At 40.5% G+C, this 16,877-nt stretch overlaps 3 protein-coding genes across 8 annotated transcripts in view; 1 reads left to right on the top strand and 2 right to left on the bottom strand.

Annotated features, from left to right (window-relative positions):
* REXO5 (RNA exonuclease 5) overlaps window positions 1-6,953 on the bottom strand; it is a 77,860-nt gene extending 70,907 nt beyond the window's left edge. For 2 of the 3 annotated variants that reach the window (XM_021672308.2, XM_012464686.2), the window contains exons 1-2: window positions 6,736-6,952; window positions 6,352-6,491 (exon numbers count right to left, since the gene is read on the bottom strand). In XM_021672308.2, the coding sequence (XP_021527983.2) occupies window positions 6,352-6,489 (138 nt within the window). In that variant the 5' untranslated portion in view covers window positions 6,490-6,491; window positions 6,736-6,952. Of the gene's footprint in view, window positions 1-6,351; window positions 6,492-6,735 lie in introns of all 3 variants that reach the window. The other variant, XM_012464687.2, reaches the window with a different exon arrangement.
* ERI2 (ERI1 exoribonuclease family member 2) lies at window positions 6,946-16,215 on the top strand. Its single transcript, XM_012464688.2, has 9 exons — window positions 6,946-7,040; window positions 8,644-8,711; window positions 8,798-8,881; window positions 9,403-9,530; window positions 10,931-11,087; window positions 11,884-11,984; window positions 12,248-12,329; window positions 13,226-13,314; window positions 13,507-16,215. Exons 1-9 carry the CDS (start codon window positions 7,009-7,011, stop codon window positions 14,845-14,847), a joined length of 2,082 nt encoding a protein of 693 aa, XP_012320111.1. The 5' UTR covers window positions 6,946-7,008; the 3' UTR covers window positions 14,848-16,215.
* ACSM3 (acyl-CoA synthetase medium chain family member 3) overlaps window positions 15,400-16,877 on the bottom strand; it is a 53,738-nt gene continuing 52,260 nt past the window's right edge. For all 4 annotated transcript variants that reach the window (XM_012464692.3, XM_012464689.3, XM_012464690.3 and 1 more), the window contains 2 exons: window positions 16,063-16,182; window positions 15,400-15,673 (listed from right to left, as the gene is read on the bottom strand). In XM_012464692.3, coding sequence (XP_012320115.1) covers window positions 15,587-15,673; window positions 16,063-16,182 — 207 coding nt within the window. In that variant the 3' untranslated portion in view covers window positions 15,400-15,586. The remainder of the gene's footprint in view (window positions 15,674-16,062; window positions 16,183-16,877) is intronic.

Raw genomic sequence — 16,877 nt, 5'->3', positions numbered from 1 at the left:
TGAGTAGCTGGGACCACAGATGCATGCCACCACACCTGGCTAATTTTTGTATTTTTGGTAGGCATGCGTTTTCACCATGTTACCCAGGCTGGTCTCAAGCTCCTGAGCTCAAGCCATCTGTTCTCCTTGGCATCCCAAAGTGCTAGGATTACAGGCGTAAGCCACCATGCCTAGCCTATTATTGTTTATTAAAGTAATTCATGTTTGTTATAAGATACTCAATAATACAGAAGTGCACAATAAATGATACATAATAGAGAAATGAAAATAAAAGTCATCTCACAGACAATTAAAATAAAAGTACAAGTCAGAGGTAATTATCACTTTCATTTTGGTCTGGGAGGCAGCAGAGTATAGCAGTTAGAAGCTCAAGCCCTAGAATCACACTACCTGAGTTCACGTTATCAAGCTCTATCATCTTGGACCAGTGCCATAGCCTTTCTAGGACTCAGTTTCTTCATCTAGACAGTAATTATAATTTTATCTCATTAAGTAATTGGGGGGACCAATGAAATAGTTCAAGTACAATGTACTGAGGCTAGTGCCTGACATAAGTACTTTATAAAATCAGATGTTATTATTGCTAATTTCCTCCCATGGCCTTAAGCTAATGTTAAACTCTTACATTAGCCAGACACAGTTCTGATCACTTTACATGCATTATATCATTTAATTCTCACAACTTTTTAAGTGTGTACTACTATTATCCCCATTTTACAGATAAATTGGAGAAACACAAATGACAGAACCAGGACTGGAATGCAGGCTTATCTCTAAACTACACAGCCCCCTAGGGATTTTATCAATCACTCTTTTTTGAAACCAACTCCCTACTTCCAAACTTAATCTGTGAATATCTTTCCATGTCAGTTTTAAAAAAAACCATCAATTTTAATACTTGAATAGTCAATTTTCTAAATTTATCTGAAAATTTATATCTGAAAAAAATGCCTATTGATAACACTGTTTTGTTTTTTAAATTACAAACAATATTATGATGAACATCCTTGTACGGACACCTTTGTACATCTATCTAATCACTTTCTTAGGATCAATTCCTGGTCCAAATGAACATGTATATTTTACATTTTCATAAACATTGCTAACTCCTGAAAGAATATGCCAGTTTGTTTTTGCCAAATAAAAACAAGAGATTAATAAGCACGAGACTGAGCAAGATGAAGTCTATATGGCGGTAAGTAACCATGGTTGCCAGGCATGTGATGTCAAGAGCTCAAGTTGGGTGAGGAAGGTGACCTGTAGAGGAGACAGTTCAGGACTAGGAGCAGAAGCTCAGGACATTCATGCAGTAGGATGCCCTGGTGTGGGGTGTCAAAGCTTCAGCAGCATGAGGAGGTCACCCATATAGGAAGGAAGGGAGGGAGGGCAATGAGACCTGACATCAGACGTCAGAAACTGTTTAGGGTAAGGAGGGCATCAATGCTGAGGGACAGTAGTGGCCTGTTGCAGGATTCAAAGCCTGCCTGAGCAGGATGAGGATATCCATGTGACAGGGATGGTGGCAGTCACCCGTCACAGGATGAGGGTGCTCACAGAGGAAGATGACCTGACAAGGTGATGGAGCCAGTGCATGGTGACAGAGACTAAGCAGAGTCAAGAGGGTGTAAGAGTTGTGGGGGTCAGTGGAGGCAATAAGGGATTGATCAAATATACTGAAGATGTTTGGAGTCAGGTTTCTCATTGTTAGTGAAGGAAGTTACAAATACGAAAATGGGCTGGCGCGGTGGCTCACGCGTATGATCTACAACACTTTGGGAAGCGAGGTGGGTAGATTACTTGAGGTCAGGAATTCGAGACCAGCCAATGTGGTGAAATGCCATCTCTACTAAAAATACAAAAATTAGTCGAGCATGGTGGTAGGTGCCTGTAATCCCAGCTACTCAGTAAGCTGAGGCAGGAGAATCGCTTGAGCCTGGGAGGCAGGAGTTGCAATAAGCAGAGATTGTGCCATTGCACTCCAGCCTGGGTGACAGGGCGAAACTTTGTCTCAAAAAAAAAAAGAGACAACTAGAATGAACCCTGTGGTACTAGATTCAGATTAAAGTGGAGATACTTATGTGAGTTCACACTAATAAAATACAGAAAAATATTTAAATGTAAATATGTATGTGTGTATACACTTTCAACTTACAAAATGTTCAATTTACGATGGGTTTATCCGGACGTAATCTTATTTTAAGTCGAGAAGCATCTGTATTGACATTGTCAAATCTAAATATCATTTTCCACTAAAAAAAACCAGGTACCCTAAGAGAAATGACTGATTCCAGGGTTGGGGCAGGGAAAGCACAAATGAGCCTGGAATATCTGTGCCAGAAAGTAATGAAATGCTCAAAGAATGATGTGTGTCAAAAAGCCACAGAAGCTAGCTTAATGACAAAATCTTGGATATTTAAAACATCACAATCCAGTAAAAGATAATAATACACTGAAAAAAGTAGGATCACTGTGTTCATACTGATAAAAAAGTAAAGCATAAGCCCAAAGTGTTTGAGGAAGCACATTACAAAGAGAGCTGGGAGCAGTGGCTTGGGCCTATAATCTCAGCTACACTGATGCTGAGATGAGAGGACTGCTTAAGCCCAGGAGTTCCAGACTAGCCTGGGCAATATAGCAAGATTCTGTCTAAAAAAAATAATAAATAAGAATGACAGTCACAAAGAGAAGAAACTTTAGAGAAGTTTAGTAGAAACTACCTTAATCGAGTTATCAAGGTTAATATCACCAATAATGGGACAAATCAAATTGTATACAATCTGCAAGGGAGCAGAGTATCACTCCTGTGATAGTCCTGATAAAGATGTGTATAACTTGAATCTAATCAATGAAGAAACAGACAAATCTAATTTAAGGAACATTCAACAAAATAATTGGCCCAAGATTCTTCAAAAGCAGTAAAGTCATGAATGTCAAGGGAAGACTGAGGGACTGTTTGAAGGAGACATGACAATTAATTTGATGCAATTCTAGACTGGATCCCATTGCTAAAAAGGATTATTCAAACAAATAGAGAAAATGTGGATGGGATCTGAGGAGTAGAGGGTTGTAATATATCCATGTTAATTTCCTGATTTTGATGGTCGCACCATGATTATGTAGTTTTATAAAAAATATATAATAAAATATCTGGAGGGGTAGGTGGAAATAAGACCATTGCATCAGCAACTACTTCCAAAGTTGGCTGAGAGGAGGTTTTGATACTGTTCTTACAACTTTTCTATAAGTTTGAGATTGTTTCAACATAACAAAAGATGTGATTGTCACTCTTATTACATTTCTTACCACATAAACATGAAACATTGTTTTGTAAATTTGATAGGCAAAAAAACTTAAATCCCATTTTAGTAAAAAAATTTTTGGCTCAGTGTGGTGGCTCACACCCGTAATCCCAGCCCTATGGGAGGCTGAGGCAAGTGAACTGCTTGATGCCAGGAGCTGGAAACCCTCTCTTTAAAAAAAAAAAAAAAAAAAAAAAAAAAAAAAAAAAGATCCAGGTACAATGGCTCATGCCTGTAATCCCAGAACTCTGGGAGGCCAAGGTGGACAGATTGCTTAAGTCCAGGAGTTCCAGACCAGCCTTGGCAACATGGCAAAACCCCATCTCTACAAAAAAAAAAAAAAAGAAAAATTAGCTGGTGCAGTGGCACACATCTGTAGTCCCATTTAATTGGTGGAACCAAGGTGGGAGGATTGCTTGAACCAGGGAGGCTGCAGTGAGCAGAAATCGCACCACTGCACTCCAGCCCAAGTGACAGGGTGAGTCCCTGTCTTTAAAAAAAAAAAAAACCACCAGGCACGGTGGCTTATGCCTATAATCCCAGCACTTTGAGAGGCCAAGGCAGGTAGATCACCTGAAGTCAGAAGTTTGAGACCAGCCTGGACAACATGGTGAAACCTTGTCTCTACTAAAAATATAAAAATTAGCCAGGTGAGATGGCATGTGCCTGTAATCCCAGCTACTTGGGAAGCTGAGGTGGAGAATCGCTTGAACCTGGGAGGTGGAGGCTGCAGTGAGCCGAGTTCAGCCTGGGTGACAGAGCAAGACTCCGTTTAAAAAAAAAAAAAATCATAATCACTCTCTCACATATTATATAACTTACTTTTATCATCTGTCTCTGCCCACTAGAATATAAGACCTAGTGGGCAGTGAACTTTATTCACTGATGTACCCCAAGCACCTAGGTCAGTGCCCCAGCACATGATAGACAATAAAAACCAATGAACAGCTGGGTGCAGTGGCTCATACCTGTAAGAGGTAGAGACAGTTTGAGACCCCCTCTCTACAAAAATTTTTTTTAAAGTAAAAAAATAGCAAGGCATGTAGAGTGTAGTGTGTGCTTGTAAACTCTGGAACTTGGGAGGCCAAGGCAGGAGGATCACTTGAACTCAGGAGTTCAAGGCTGCAGTGAGCTATGATCATACCACTGCAGTCCAGCCTGAGTCCAGCAGAGCAGAGACCTTGTCTCAAACACAAAAAAGCCTGATGAATGACCGAAGGGATGAACGAGTATATTTTGTTCTCAATAAATGGTATGATGATAGGGATAATCAGCCTTCTTATTCCCCTACTGCAGCAGTCCCCAACCTTTAGCACCAGGGACCAGTTTCGTGTTAGACAATTTTTCCACCAAATGGAGAAGGGGATGGGGGATGGTTTCGGGATAATTAGAGTGCATTACATTTATCATTAGAGTCTCATGAGGAGCACACAACCTAGGACTCTCTCATGCACAGTTCTCAATAGGGCTCACAATAGGGTTGGTATTCCTATGAGAATCTAATGATGAGGTGAAAGCTCAGGCAGTAATGCTGGATCACTCACCACTCACCTTCTGCTGCTCTGCAGCCCAGTTCATAACAGACCAGTTTGTGGACAGTGGGTTAGGGACTCCAGACAGGCAGGTACCAGTCTGTGCGCAGGGGGTTGGGGACCCCTTCCCTACTGGAATGTAAACTGCTCGATGGCAAGGAATCGTGTTTTTGTGCCCCAGGATAGCTAGAACATAGAACAACTCCTGGCACTCAGAAGACAGCAATAAATATTTGTTGGACAAAGATTCCTATTATGCGCCAGGCACTATGCCAGTTTTTTTGTTTTTTGTTTTTAAAGAGATGAGGTCTCGCTATGTTGCCCAGGCTGGTCTAGAATTCCTGGCTTCAAATGATACTCCCGCCTTGGCCTCCCAAATTGCTGGGATTATAGGAGTCAGCCACCGCGCCCAGCCCAGGTTTTTTTTTGTTTGTTGTTGCTTTTAGACAGAAATTTCGTTCTTGTTGCCCAGGCTGGAGTGCAGTGGTGCGGTCTTGGCTCACTGCAACTTTTGCCTCTCGGGTTCAAGTGATTCTCTTCCCTCAGACTCCCAAGTAGCTGGGATTACAGGCGCCCGCCACCACGCCAGGCTAGTTTTGAGTGTGTGTTTTTAGTAGAGATGGGGTTTCGCTACGTTGGCCAGGCTGGTCTCGAATTCCTGACCTCAGTCAATCCGCCCGCCTCAGTCTCCCAAAGGCTGGGATTATAGGCATGAGCCACCGCGCCCAGCCAACTCACTATCCCACTTTTAAACCGCCAAAGACAGCCTTGTGTCAGGAAGATTACCAGTATTACACTCATTTCCATTTTAAAGATCCGGGAGCAGGTTCTGAGAGGCCAGGGCGGAGAGTCCGCCCGAATCCAGGGCACCCGACGGCAGTTGGGCGAGGGAGAAACTGGTCCCTGGTGCTAAAGGTTGGGGACTGCTGCAGTAGGGGAATAAGAAGGCTGATTATCCCTATCATCATACCATTTATTGAGAACAAAATATACTCGTTCATCCCTTCGGTCATTCATCAGGCTTTTTTGTGTTTGAGACAAGGTCTCTGCTCTGCTGGACTCAGGCTGGACTGCAGTGGTATGATCATAGCTCACTGCAGCCTTGAACTCCTAGGTTCAAGTGACCCTCCTGCCTTGGCCTCCCAAGTTCCTGGGATTACAAGCACATACTACTATGCCTTGCTATTTTTTAAATTTTAAACTGCCTCGGGCCGCCTGCTCGGGCCCCCCGTAGCTCACCTTGGACTCGGGCCGCCTGCTCGGACCCCGCGTAGCTCACCTTAGACTTGGGCCGCCTGCTCGGGCCCCCCGTAGCTCACCTTGGACTCGGGCCGCCTGCTCGGGCCCCCCGTAGCTCACCTTGGACTCGGGCCGCCTGCTCGGGCCCCCCGTAGCTCACCTTAGACTCGGGCCGCCTGCTCGGGCCCCCCGTAGCTCACCTTAGACTCGGGCCGCCTGCTCGGGCCCCCCGTAGCTCACCTTAGACTCGGGCCGCCTGCTCGGGCTCCCCGGTAGCTCACCTTGGCCTCGGGCTGACTCTCCTCGAGATCCCAACCGGCTTTCACCGCCTCAGCCGCCCCGACCAGCTTGTTCGGGGCTTGCCTCCTCTTCCTGACCTTCCTGGGGTGTCCCTCGGTCCCTTCACTCTCTGGCTCCATGGCTGTGGAGAAAGATGAGCTAGAGCTGGGGAAACTCCAGCGCCCCGATCCCCCGCGTGCCGCCTCCTAGCGGGAGAGCTGCACGGGCTTGACGGCTTTCAATCTCCCTAGGATCTGCTTCTCAATTCAGTTTAGTGAACTCTTCCCGTCCCCCTAAAAAGGCCAGAGTGCCAACGATCTCCCAGTTCCGCGGACTGGACACCCGCGCCGCTCTACCCAAACCGCTTTACGGTTAGCGTCGTTTACCTGATTCCTAACGGTTTCCCAACGGCTACAACGGGCGTCCGCCCGCTGGCAGAAGGGAAAGGAGGTGCTGCCGAGCGGCTTCCTAGCCCAAAACCAGTCCCCACATCCCCTAGTTCGGGAAACGCTAAAGAGAAGCCGAGCGGAGAGCAGAGGCCCGCCCCGCCTTAACCACAGACGCCAACAACAACAGTCTCCTCAGTCTCGCGGGCGGTTTGAACGGACCGGAAGTAGAAGTCGAGCGACTTCCGGCAGTTGGACTTGGGAGAGCAAGGAATGTTGGGAATGGCGACCAAGCGGCTCGCGCGGTACGTGAGGGGTTTCGGGTTGGGGCGTGGGGAGGGGGTCGCTCCGGTAGAGCAGGGCAGGGCAGGTGGCGGCTGCGGTGACTGCCTCCATTGTCCGCAGCCCCGGCGTCTGCGACCTGTCCTCTGTGGCACGGTTGGAAAGACCTCGGTCTACAGCCTTGGGCCGCCTTCTACCCGAGGGTGACAGGAGCCCGAGGCCGACGAACCCTGGGGTCTTGACTGTGTGACCGTGAGCCAGTGCCTGACCATTCTAGGCCTCGGGAAACGACTGGACGTGACAGTGCCCTGCAGACTGGTTGGAGGCCTCAGACAGGGCACACTGTACCCATCAAGGTGTTCAACCCATTTCCTAGTGATCCTTTTAATTAACAGTATGAATCATTGTGTCCTCCCTGATTGCTAGACGCTCTGTGCGCATTTCTGATTACTAGAAGAATGTACTACATTAGCAAATAGCATAGGCTTCAGAGTTGGACAGTCCTGGGTTGATGTACCAAAGCTATGTTCTTTGGCAAATTACAGAATCACTTTTCTCATCCATAAAATATAGATAGCAAAAGTTTCTACCTGCTACACTTGTTGAAGATTAAAGGAGGCTGTCATCTTAGTTTAGTACCTGCTATGTAGTAAGCAATCAATAAATGATAAGATTATTCCCAAATCCTGGCACTTCCCTCTCACCTCTTAAACATAGAAAACTACAGGAGGTGTCTGCTTGGTTAAAACTCTACCTAATGCCAAGTAGTTTGTTTTACTTGCACTTAAGACCTCAATAAGCTCTTTTTTTTTTTTTTTTAATAGAGGCGGGGTTTCACCATGTTGCTCAGGCTGGTCTGGAACTCCGGACCTCAAGCAATTCACCCACCTTGGCCTTCCAAAATGCTGGGATTATAGGCATGAGCCACTGTACCTGGCCCTATTTTTTGTTTCTTTACCCAGATTTTTAAGGTGGAAGACTAAACCATGTCTTACATTGTCTTCTTAAAACTGCACTGTATATGTAGCAAGAGCTTAAAAAATGCAGAGGTAAAAATAAGATTTCCAGTGGATTTTTACCTCTACAATCATTTGAGTTCCTAAGCATTACTGTAAATAAGGGTAACATAAAATTAGTGTAAATTGGCTGAACACAGTGGCTCAGGCCTATAATCCCAGCACTTTGTGGGGCTGAGGTGGGAGGATCACTAGAGCTCAGGAGTTTGAGACAAGCCTGGGCAACATAGTGAGACCCTGCCTTTACAAAAAAAAAATTTTTTTAAGCTAGTGGCCATGGTAGCGCACATCTGTAGTCTTAGTCAGGAAACTGGTGGGAGGATTGCTTGAGCCCAGGAGATTGAGGCTGCAGTGAGCCGTGATCATACCACTGCACTGCAGCCTAGGTGACAACGCGAGACCCTGTCTCAAAAACAAAACCAACAAATTAGCCTAAATTTGCAAATACATATTTTTGAGGCCTATGCAGGTAAACCCAAAGTCCAGTTCAATTTCCCTTTGGTCACAATAAATAATGTGATTGTCGCCCAGTACCATTAGTTTGGTAGCCTATTCAAACACGAGTGTGAATGAGTTCACTGATCATATTTGGATTGCTTCACATTTTTAGGCAGCTTGGATTAATTAGAAGAAAGTCAATTGCATCAGCAAATGGGAATCTAGGAAGAAGCAAATCCAGTAAGTAGTATGCTTAGTTTCTTTGCACTTTGTAGCCTTGTACTTTCAGCACTGGTAAAGCATAAGAACAACTTGATCTTTTGCAGAGCAATTGTTTGACTACTTAATTGTCATTGATTTTGAATCGACATGCTGGAATGATGGGAAACGCCACCATAGCCAGGAAATAAGTAAGTCTGGACTACCAATGGCCAAAGCTGGCACCAAATAAGTCACTTTAAAGTTTATAGACATAAATCAGCCAAGAGTTTAAGAAAATACGATGGTCTATGCATTGGTGTTTTAATATAAAACCTGTGTTGAATAAGAAAGAGCAAAATCTCAAATACCTAAATGTGTTATTATATAAAATAGTTGTTTTATATTACATAAAATACCTCAATGGCATAGAAACTGAAAAAAATACCTTTGCAAAAAGGAGTAAATTTTATATTTCATATGGTCTTTATATTTAATTATATTGAGTTTTCTTTTAAGACAACATACTCATAACTTCAGTGTTTTGATTTATTCTTTAGCATAACTTTGTTATAACCTTTATGTCACACTGTTTTGGCCATTTTAATATGCTTTTACTGAAAATTGGTTGTTTTAACAATGCTATTGAAATGATAATGTGTGTTTAATTTAGGATGCAGGATTAATTTTAAAATTATATATTCAACTGTCAATTGATGTTTCTTTTGTTTAGTTGAATTTCCAGCAGTGTTGCTGAACACATTAACTGGACAGAGTGAATCTGAGTTCCATGCTTATGTTCAACCTCAGGAACATCCAATTCTTTCAGAATTTTGCATGGAATTGACAGGCATAAAGCAGGTATGATGCAAATTTTAAAATTCAGAAGTTAGTCTCAAAAAGAAAATAAAAGCTATTATACCATTTGGAATTAGATTTATTTATTGTTAGGCATGATGGCTTTATGCCTGTAATCCCAGAACTTTGGGAGGCTGATGTTGGAGAATTGCTTGAGGCCAGGAGTTCAAGACCAACCTAGACAACATAGTGAGAACCCAGTCTCTACTTGGTGGCATGTACCTGTAGTCCCAGCTACTTGGGAGGCTGAGGCTGAGGTGGGAAGACCACTTGAGCCCAGGAGTTTAAGACTGCAGGGCAGTATAATCTCAGTCTATCGTAGGCAACAGAACTTGTCTCTGAAAATAAATAAATAAATAAATAAATAAGATTAGTGTTATTCTAGATTCAGGATTCTATTTATTTATTTGTTTGTTTGTTTGTTTATTTTTGACACAGAATCATGCTCTGTCAGCCAGGCTGGAGTGAGGTGGCTGAGCTCACTGAAACCTCTGCTTCCTGGGTTCAAATGATTCTTATGCCTCAGCCTCTCAAGTAGCTGGGACTATAGGTACACCCCATTATGCCTGGCTAATTTTTATATTTTTAGTAGAGATGTGGTTTCACCATGTTTGCCAGGCTGGTCTCGAACTCCTGACCTCAAGTGATCCGCCCACCTCGGCCTCCCAAGGTGCTAGGATTATAGGTGTGAGCCACGTCAGGACTCAATTTAAAAAGCAAAGGAACACGCCTGTAAACCCAGCACTTTGGGAGGCCAAGGCGGTTGGATCACCTGAGATCAGGAGTTCAAGACCAGCGTGGCCAACATGGCGAAACCTCATCTCTACTAAAAATACAAAAATTATCCAGGTATGGTGGCACACATCTGTGATCCCAACTACTCAGGAGGCTGGAGCAGTAGACTCGCTTGAACTGAGAGGTGGAGGTTGCAATGAACTGAGATTGTGCCACTGCACTCCACACTGGGCAAGAAAGCAAGACCTTGTCTCAAAAAAAATTAAAAAAAATTTTTTTAAATAAATGAAAAGGAAAGGAAGAATAGTGTTATAAAATGAGGATCAAATTGATTTTGTGGAAATTAAGTGATTTAAATTTGTCTTTCATTTTCTGTCAGTCTGGATTTAATAATCATATTTCTGTGTGATTTTAGTTTTATCAACCTAATTTGTCTTACCTTGGATTCTAAATGTTGTTTCTTTCCCATGTGTTTTTACATCTTTCCACTAGATAAACTCTTTGCCAGTTAGAATTGCTTTGTTATATTTTCCCACAATACACTGTGTTTTCATGACTTGGCATTTCTGATTCTTTTAAAACCATTAATCTTTCTCCATAGTTATAAAATATGCTAAATAATCATGGGCTTTGATTGTTGAATTCAGATTTTTTGACTCTCTACTCAGGCTCAAGTTGATGAAGGAGTCCCTCTGAAGATTTGTTTATCTCAGTTCTGTAAATGGATTCATAAGATTCAGCAACAGAAGAACATTATTTTTACTGCTGGGGTTTCAGAGCCTTCTACTTCTGAAGTAAACTTATGTGCATTTGTTACTTGGTCAGGTAAAAAATATCACAAATGGGTAGTATTAACACTATGTAATTCTATATTTCTAGTTTTATACTTGCTAACCTATTTTATATTTGTTAATCTCCTGGGCTAGGAAAAATTTAAATGCCTAGCAGATGTTAGCCAAGAAAGGTAAATTCATACATATTTTTCAAGTTAACCTTTTGGAATTCCTTGAAATTTTAAGCCTGAACTTAAAAAAAAATCTTTATAGAGTTCCACTATTTTCTTATGAATTAAGCAAAGATGATTTAGTGAAAACTCTTATCATGCTATTTTCTACAGAGTCTTCATCAGCTCAACATCCGTTGCTTTTATGCTTTGACACTTAAAAGAAAAGAAAATGAGCCATTGAAAGTAGCTTTTTTGTATGACTGTGGTGGAGCATTGCTGTTAATAGTCCTTGATAGCAATACTGTGTCATTGATAGCATAGCATTGATGGTCATATTTGATTTCCAGTTACTACAAAATGTTTGGTTTTTCAATGACATTAATATTTTCCTCGAATATAGAAAATGTAGCCCTTGTAATTTAACATCTTGCTCTTCTTTCTGAAATAGTCAGGGTTTTACTGGGTGTTTAAGAAATCATTTTGAAATTTAATCATCAACCTAACTTCTTAATAGTAAGTTATATAAAGTGAATAATTTTTAGATATTAGCAGAGCAATGAAATATTACTGTTTTATTTTATATCATCTTCTAGCATTCTATTTGTAAATGGTGGCACCATAAGTTAAAAATGCTGGCATCATTGACTTTGTTCTATTTCAATGTACCTAATGCAGACTGGGACTTGGGGGTTTGCCTGGAGTATGAGTGTAAAAGAAAGCAGCTGTTAAAACCTGTGTTTTTAAATTCTTGGATTGATCTCAGAGCAACTTACAAGGTAATGGTAAAAAATGGGGACATGGTTACTTTTCTTCTGTTGACAAATGATTAACTTTTATCCTACATATGGTCATGGGTTTCTACAAATAAGATAATTTCTTTTGGAATGGTCACATAAATGCATTTCTTAAAGTATTTAAAAACTACACACAAAATAAGCGCATTTTAAATTTAATAGAACTAAAAATTATGAAAAGTGGTTAATACATAGTCTTTAAGATAGTAATCTTTTTTTCAGATATATCTTATTTATTTGATTAGCTTTTCTATAGGAGAAAACCAAAAGGACTAAGTGGTGCCTTGCAGGAAGTGGGAATAGAATTCTCAGGACGAGAACATTCTGGTTGGTATAAGTTAAAACTTATGTAAGTTATTTGACTTTCAAAAAATATTTCATATGAATTTCATTTTTTGGTAATGTCATTAATAAGGATATCTTCAGCCTTTAAAAAAAGCTCCTAATCTAAACAATTCACATTGCTTTAAGACTTTCAAATTACCACTTTCATAGACTATTGTAGGATACACTGCCATCTAATGGCTTTCTAGTTGCTAAAAAGAATGAAAAGAGCCAAATCAAATGGAGGTTAAACAATTGCGCAATAATAGAATGGATTAGTGAAAAAACTGAACAAGACTATTAGATTATTCACAAATCCTGGTTCCTACAGAATGTTGGCCACATTTTGGGGAGCTGTCTAATACATTTTCACATCCTCCTCTATAAATGTGGATGAGCTTGTCTTTCATTGGTAATGCTGCCACAGCCTTCCACAAGACCAGTTTATCGTGATTAAAATTAGTAGATGGTCATAAAACCTGGCCGGGTGCAGTGGCTTACGTCTGTAATCCCAGCACTTTGGAAGGCCGAGGTGGGCAGATCACGAGGTCAGGAGTTCGAGACCAGCCTGGCCAACATGGTGAAACCCCGTCTCTACTAAAAATACAAAAATTAACCAGGTATAGTGGTGTATTCCTGTAACAGTCCCAGCTACTCAGGAGACTGAGGCAGGAGAATCACTTGAACCCTGGAGGCCAAGGTTGCAGTGAGCCAAGATTGTGCCATTGCATTCCAGCCTGGGCAACAGAGCGAGACTTTGTCTCAAAAAAAAAAAAAATGCTACAATTTCTATACAAGTGGTGGGTTGTTATTGTTGTTGTTGTTGGCTGTTATTTTTTTAGTACTAAGGAAATAGTACTAGTACCACTAAATTCAGTGTTTGATATCTGTATCCTCAGGGTTGGATGATTCTCGGAATACTGCCCTTCTTGCTTGGAAAATGATCAGGGATGGCTGTCTAATGAAAATTACAAGGTCATTGAACAAGGTTAGTAGTGTCTTGCCTTTTTATTCTGTCGTCTCAAACTTCATAAACAGGCATATGTTCTTTGAAAATGTTGATTTAATGTGTGTAGTCATTTATAAATCAATGACATTTCTTTTTTATCATAAACTATATACTGAAGAAATTATGAATGCACAGTTTCTAAAACTGTTGGATTTGTCTGTGGAATCATAGGTTCCCACTAAGAAGAATTCCAGCATTCTGGCCAGAAATTTGAATACAAATCAAGTTGAAGAAATGTCTGCCTGTAACAGCATCCAGGGTCCTAGCATATATAATAAGGAGCCTAAAAATACAATAAATTCTCTTGAAAAAGTTCAAATGAAGTCAGTTTGTGCAAATTTTCCTATAAAGGCACAGAAGGATCAATTACAAGTAAAGAACAATGTAAAAACAGGTCTTCACAATGTCAAAAGTTGCTTATCTATTATTAATTCTAAGTCCTCTACTTCTCTGGGGCATTTGCAATCTCCTACCTTGAATTCACCTATCTATATGCAAAAGCAAGGAAAAAATGAACATCTTGCATTGAATACCAAATCTAAGTCTTCAACAGTTGGTTCAGAATTGGTACTTGTTTCTACCACCATTCCAACGGTTAATCATGTTTCTGACATGGAAATGAGCTCTACCCTTGACTGTTTACCTGTGTTGGCTGATTGGGAAGATGTGGTTTTACTGCCAGCATCTCAGCCTGAGGAAAACGTAGGCTGTACAGTTCCCATTAGTGATTCAGACTTAGAGATTTCATTTAATTCTGGAGAAAGATTAATGGTTCTGAAAGAATCAGAAATGCCAAGTCATGATAACTTTGGAGACATAGAGGAAACTCTTCAAAAATCTGAGACTTCTAAGTCTATTGTATACAAGAGTCCTCACACTACTATTTATAATGTAAAAGAAGCCAAAGATCCAGTTTCAGATGTTTCTGCCTTTAAGTTACCTGAACACAAATCAAGTACCTGCAACAGAGTTAATGCCAATATGTCTCATCCTTTAGTTTTGGGGAAACATCCTCTTCTTTCAAGTGGTACCAAAAGGAATCCATGCAGTCCTAAAGCTTTCCCACCAGCAAAAAAACAACCCTTCACTATTCATGAAGAAAAGCCTACGTCATCTGAGTGCTCCCCAGGAAGAAGTTCTTCCCAGAAGCTTTTCCCATCTGTATTAACTTCTATAGTTAACCTACAAGGGCCTTGGAAGAGTGGGAAAATGACTCCTCCCTTATGCAAGTGTGGGCGAAGGTCTAGGAGACTTGTTGTTTCTAATAATGGACCGAACCATGGAAAAGTCTTCTATTTTTGCCCTATTGGGAAATACCAAGAAAACAGAAAATGTTGTGGTTATTTCAAATGGGAACAAACACTTCAAAAGGAAAGAGCCAACAGCATGGTTCCATTTCATTCCACAGGGGGACTCACTTTTAATTCTCCAGAAACAAGCCATCTTCGTGACCGAAATTTAAGTATTTCTACCAAAAATTCCTTGAGACTCAGGCCTTCAATGAGGAATTGATAATCTTTCATGTATGAATTCTAATTGTTCTTTGAATTTCCAAACATGAGTATTCTGATAACATCTTACACTATTTTATATATTAATGTTTACTGAATTCATCGTACTTTCTTCAGGAACCACAAATGTAATCTTTTGTTAACAGTATTTATTAGATTACATATAATAAGCAACAATAGTATATGATCCTTCTTTTATAGTTAGACCTTGAAGAAGTCTTAAACTATTTTTAAATTATGTGCACAAAAATGTGACTAATAAAAGTCCATAGTATATTTTCAGTTAGATACCTGTACTTTGAGAATTATCATAATCTTCTAACTGGTATTTTGTATTTTTCTAAAAACTTTTATAAGTTCTTTAGTTTTATTTCACAGCTCGAACATTGATTCTGATTTGTATATCAATATATCAGAAGAATTAGTCAACTAAAGTTTGAAAACCTATGTAGCAGAGATTTGGTTCAGAAACTGCTTCTATACTATACATTTAAAAATTAATAATTGATGACATTCTTTTTATATTAAGAAATGATAGGAACATTGACAGTAATGCAGAGGAATTTACCAAATATTTTATTTCAAAATTTAGCCTCTGATGTCATAACCACAAGATATTTTAAATCAACAGTTTCTGAGCATACTACCACAGTTTTTATCACCTCTCCATCATCTTACGGTTTCTAGAGATTGACAGATAATATGTTTGCTTTATAGATATGGTAGTTAATGAAACACATTTAAATTGTTTTCCATTCTTTCTTCCTCAGTTCATTTCTTTTTGTCTTCCCACTGATAGTCTTTGGCAGCTCTTGAATAAATTCTACCTGTTGGCATCAAAAGGAAGAAAATTAGCCTGGAAATTTTTGTCTTTACATAAAGCCAATTATATAGCAGTTCAATTACGAATTCTAGGTGAAAGAATTAGAATACTCATTGGAATGGGTTTTGGGTAATAACCAAAGAAGGGAAAAGGGTATTGTTGAGGAAATTTGTCTTGATATTAAGTATTTACTGCAAGTCCAAAGGACCAAACAAAATAGGTTTAGGGTTTCATTTTTATCTCAAAGATTCTGATTCTTACCCATATGTCATCAGTTCAGTTTGGGACATGTGGTATATAACATGAGTGAAGAATATAGTCATTAAAAGGTAAAAATAAACAGTTGAAATTTTCCATAACACAGTAAATATTCATCATAATTAGGATACCTACCTTTCTGGGATATTTGTAAGGTGCTGTAGTTTTTTTAACATGCTCCTGAATGTCCTTTATTAGTTGTTCTTGATCATGTGACTTGTAATCAGGGTTCAGAACAATAAAAGCCTTTACTACCTAAAATAAATATTTGAAACACCAGGAAAATGAGTTACGCATCTGTTTGTTTTACTAAGTCTTATTTGCTTACTCTAACTGAGAATCTATGTGCCTGGTGGGGTGGGCCAGAGTGTTTTAATAAAGTTTGATCCCAACTTTGTATTCTTAAGCCAGCCAGTTGACTCACGCACTTCCTGGTCTGTACCTAACAGGAGAGCTTCTGGGACCTGTGTGATGACCCAGCCTGGTCCAGCCTAGCCCTCAGCATGGGAGCTACTTATAAACAGTAGTCACCCTGAGTTTGCCATGTCTTTGTTGAAGGGAACAGTTCACAGAGAACATGCAGTCTTTACACAAGGCTGTGAAGATTCCAGCAGCCACTTTGCTATTGCTCTGATCCATTTCCATGGCCCTGAGGAATAAGGAAATTGTGGTGGCCTTTAACTGGCAGAAGACAAGAAAGACGTTGTTACTTTATGCTTATAAATCCTGTTCTCCAAAGTTTATCCTTCCTAGAAATGTTTTGGAAAACCCTGCCTAGTTTTTGGAACTTTAATGGAGAAGACAGAAAGATAGGCCATCCCTCAGAGCCCCCTTTAAAAGTAAATTTGGAGTCCTATCATTTTCTCTCCTAGGGCACTGCCAGGACTGCCATATACTGCCTTCCCTATAGGCATGAGTCTAGGTGCATCAACTAGTATGTACCTCCAAAG

This window comes from Aotus nancymaae, unplaced genomic scaffold (genome assembly GCF_030222135.1).
Source record: "Aotus nancymaae isolate 86718 unplaced genomic scaffold, 86718_ANA_hifiasm-v0.15.2.pri h1tg000049l, whole genome shotgun sequence".
NCBI lineage: Eukaryota > Metazoa > Chordata > Mammalia > Primates > Aotidae > Aotus > Aotus nancymaae.
The sequence above is the reverse complement of the archived record's forward strand: the minus strand, read 5'-3'. Positions and strand labels throughout refer to the sequence as shown.

Excerpts from the sequence above, each read along its gene's own strand:
- ERI2 (XM_012464688.2), top strand. The coding sequence starts at position 7,009 with ATGTTGGGAATGGCGACCAAGCGGCTCGCGCG. Across the intron at positions 8,712-8,797 it reads TCTAGGAAGAAGCAAATCCA|AGCAATTGTTTGACTACTTA; the intron begins GTAAGTAGTATG and ends GATCTTTTGCAG. Across the intron at positions 11,088-11,883 it reads TGCATTTGTTACTTGGTCAG|ACTGGGACTTGGGGGTTTGC; the intron begins GTAAAAAATATC and ends TACCTAATGCAG.